General features: G+C 40.2%; 1 protein-coding gene across 1 annotated transcript; it reads left to right on the top strand.

Annotated features, from left to right (window-relative positions):
- The first annotated feature begins 24 nt into the window (after positions 1-24).
- On the top strand, positions 25-1,437 carry LOC111668634 (E3 ubiquitin-protein ligase HUWE1-like). The gene is made up of 4 exons (XM_023424734.2): positions 25-290; positions 693-845; positions 986-1,113; positions 1,235-1,437. Exons 1-4 carry the CDS (start codon positions 105-107, stop codon positions 1,374-1,376), a joined length of 609 nt encoding a protein of 202 aa, XP_023280502.1. The 5' UTR covers positions 25-104; the 3' UTR covers positions 1,377-1,437.
- The last annotated feature ends 150 nt before the right edge of the window (positions 1,438-1,587 follow it).

Below are 1,587 nucleotides of genomic sequence, written 5' to 3'. Positions count from 1 at the left end.
ATTATTTTTGTCTGTTGCAGGAAGCAGCACGTCGGCGTGAGGAGGACGACAGGAGAGCCAGAGAGCGGGCAGAAGAGGAAGAGGCCCGCTGCTTAGAGCGCTTCATGGAAGCTGAGCCACTGGACCCCCAGGAGCTGCATACTTTCACTGACTCCATGCTGCCTGGTTGCTTCCATCTTCTGGATGAGCTGCCTGACACAGTCTACCGACTCTGTGACCTACTGATGACTGCCATCAAGAGGAGTGGCCCAGAGTACAGAGAGCTCATCCTTGGGCAGGTTGTCCACCAGGTATGTGGATAAATGCATGTTTAAATTGCACACTGCCCTCTGGAGCCTGTTTTATGTTTCCAAAGCACCGGCCTACATTTACTGTCAATGTTTTTGAAAGCTTAAATAGCAAAGTGAAAGTTGTCGGATGCAGATTTACAGTTTTTTTCAGTTGAATACAATCTGTCTCTGTAATTCACTGCTAGTGATTTAGAGTAAATGATTTAAGCAACTACCTGACATATCTTGAATTTAAATGCAGCTCTGTAAGCCATTATGCATTTTTGTGTTTTTATCATTCTTCACAAGTGACCATGAAAACATCTTTTTAAAATCATCTTTAAACTTTGAGCTTTTAGTAAATCTTGACAATAGAGGCACAACATATTTGTACCAGCCTGATTGTGTTCATCTTGTGTGTAGGTGTGGGAGGCAGCAGATGTGCTGATCAAGGCAGCTGAGCCCCTGACAACCAGTGACACAAAGACAGTGTCTGAGTGGACCAGACAGATGGCTACACTGCCCCAGGCCTCAAAGCTGGCAACACGAATTCTGCTGCTCACGTTGCTCTTTGAGGTAACAGAAAAACACATTCTGAAAGTTCTAGCCTTAAAATGTTCACTCGTAGATCATATATCATAGAAATGTTCACTCATTTACTGTCATTGTTCCTCTACAAATCCCAAACAATCATATGTGCTTTTCTGTTTTGAAAGGAACTAAAGCTGTTGGGTGCCAGAGTGGTCGAAAACAGTGGGATTCTTGATTTGCTGATTAAGCTGCTTGAGGTTGTGCAGCCCTGTCTGCAGGCTGCTAAAGAACAGAAAGACATCCAGACACCAAAGTGAGTTTTGCACAGCCCTACATATCTCTCTTAACTTGTAAATGTTAAACCAGCTTTTCACTATGAGGGACTTAATATGTTTGTTATATTTATTATATTAAATAACTTCCTTTTTCTGCAGATGGATCACACCAGTACTATTGATCATTGACTTCTATGAGAAGATGGCAGTCTCTTCAAAGCGCAGAGAACAAATGAACAAGGTGCAACTAAACCTTATAAAACAAAGCCAGGGATACAGCTTACAAAAATATTATACTTAAATAGTTAGACTTAGTTAGAAGTACAGGTATAGACAACCATGTTGGAGGAGAGTAAATAATAAAAAAAAATAAAAAAATAAAAAAAATAAACTTTTCGTATGTTGTTACTTAACAGCACATATGATAGTTTATTGCAAAAAATTCTGTACATTCCATTGTAAGGTGTTGGTGTTAGTTGGTGCATCTCTTTTGTACAGTTATTGAATTCTCT

This window comes from Seriola lalandi, unplaced genomic scaffold (assembly GCF_002814215.2).
Source record: "Seriola lalandi dorsalis isolate HSWRI2012SDOR001 ecotype SW California unplaced genomic scaffold, Sedor1 jcf7180002004175, whole genome shotgun sequence".
NCBI lineage: Eukaryota > Metazoa > Chordata > Actinopteri > Carangiformes > Carangidae > Seriola > Seriola lalandi.
The sequence above is the reverse complement of the archived record's forward strand: the minus strand, read 5'-3'. Positions and strand labels throughout refer to the sequence as shown.

Coding starts and splice junctions, on each gene's coding strand:
- LOC111668634 (XM_023424734.2), top strand. CDS start 105: ATGGAAGCTGAGCCACTGGACCCCCAGGAGCTGCATACTTTCACTGAC. Junction 291..692: donor TTGGGCAGGTTGTCCACCAG/GTATGTGGATAA, acceptor TCTTGTGTGTAG/GTGTGGGAGGCAGCAGATGT. Junction 846..985: donor TGCTCACGTTGCTCTTTGAG/GTAACAGAAAAA, acceptor CTGTTTTGAAAG/GAACTAAAGCTGTTGGGTGC.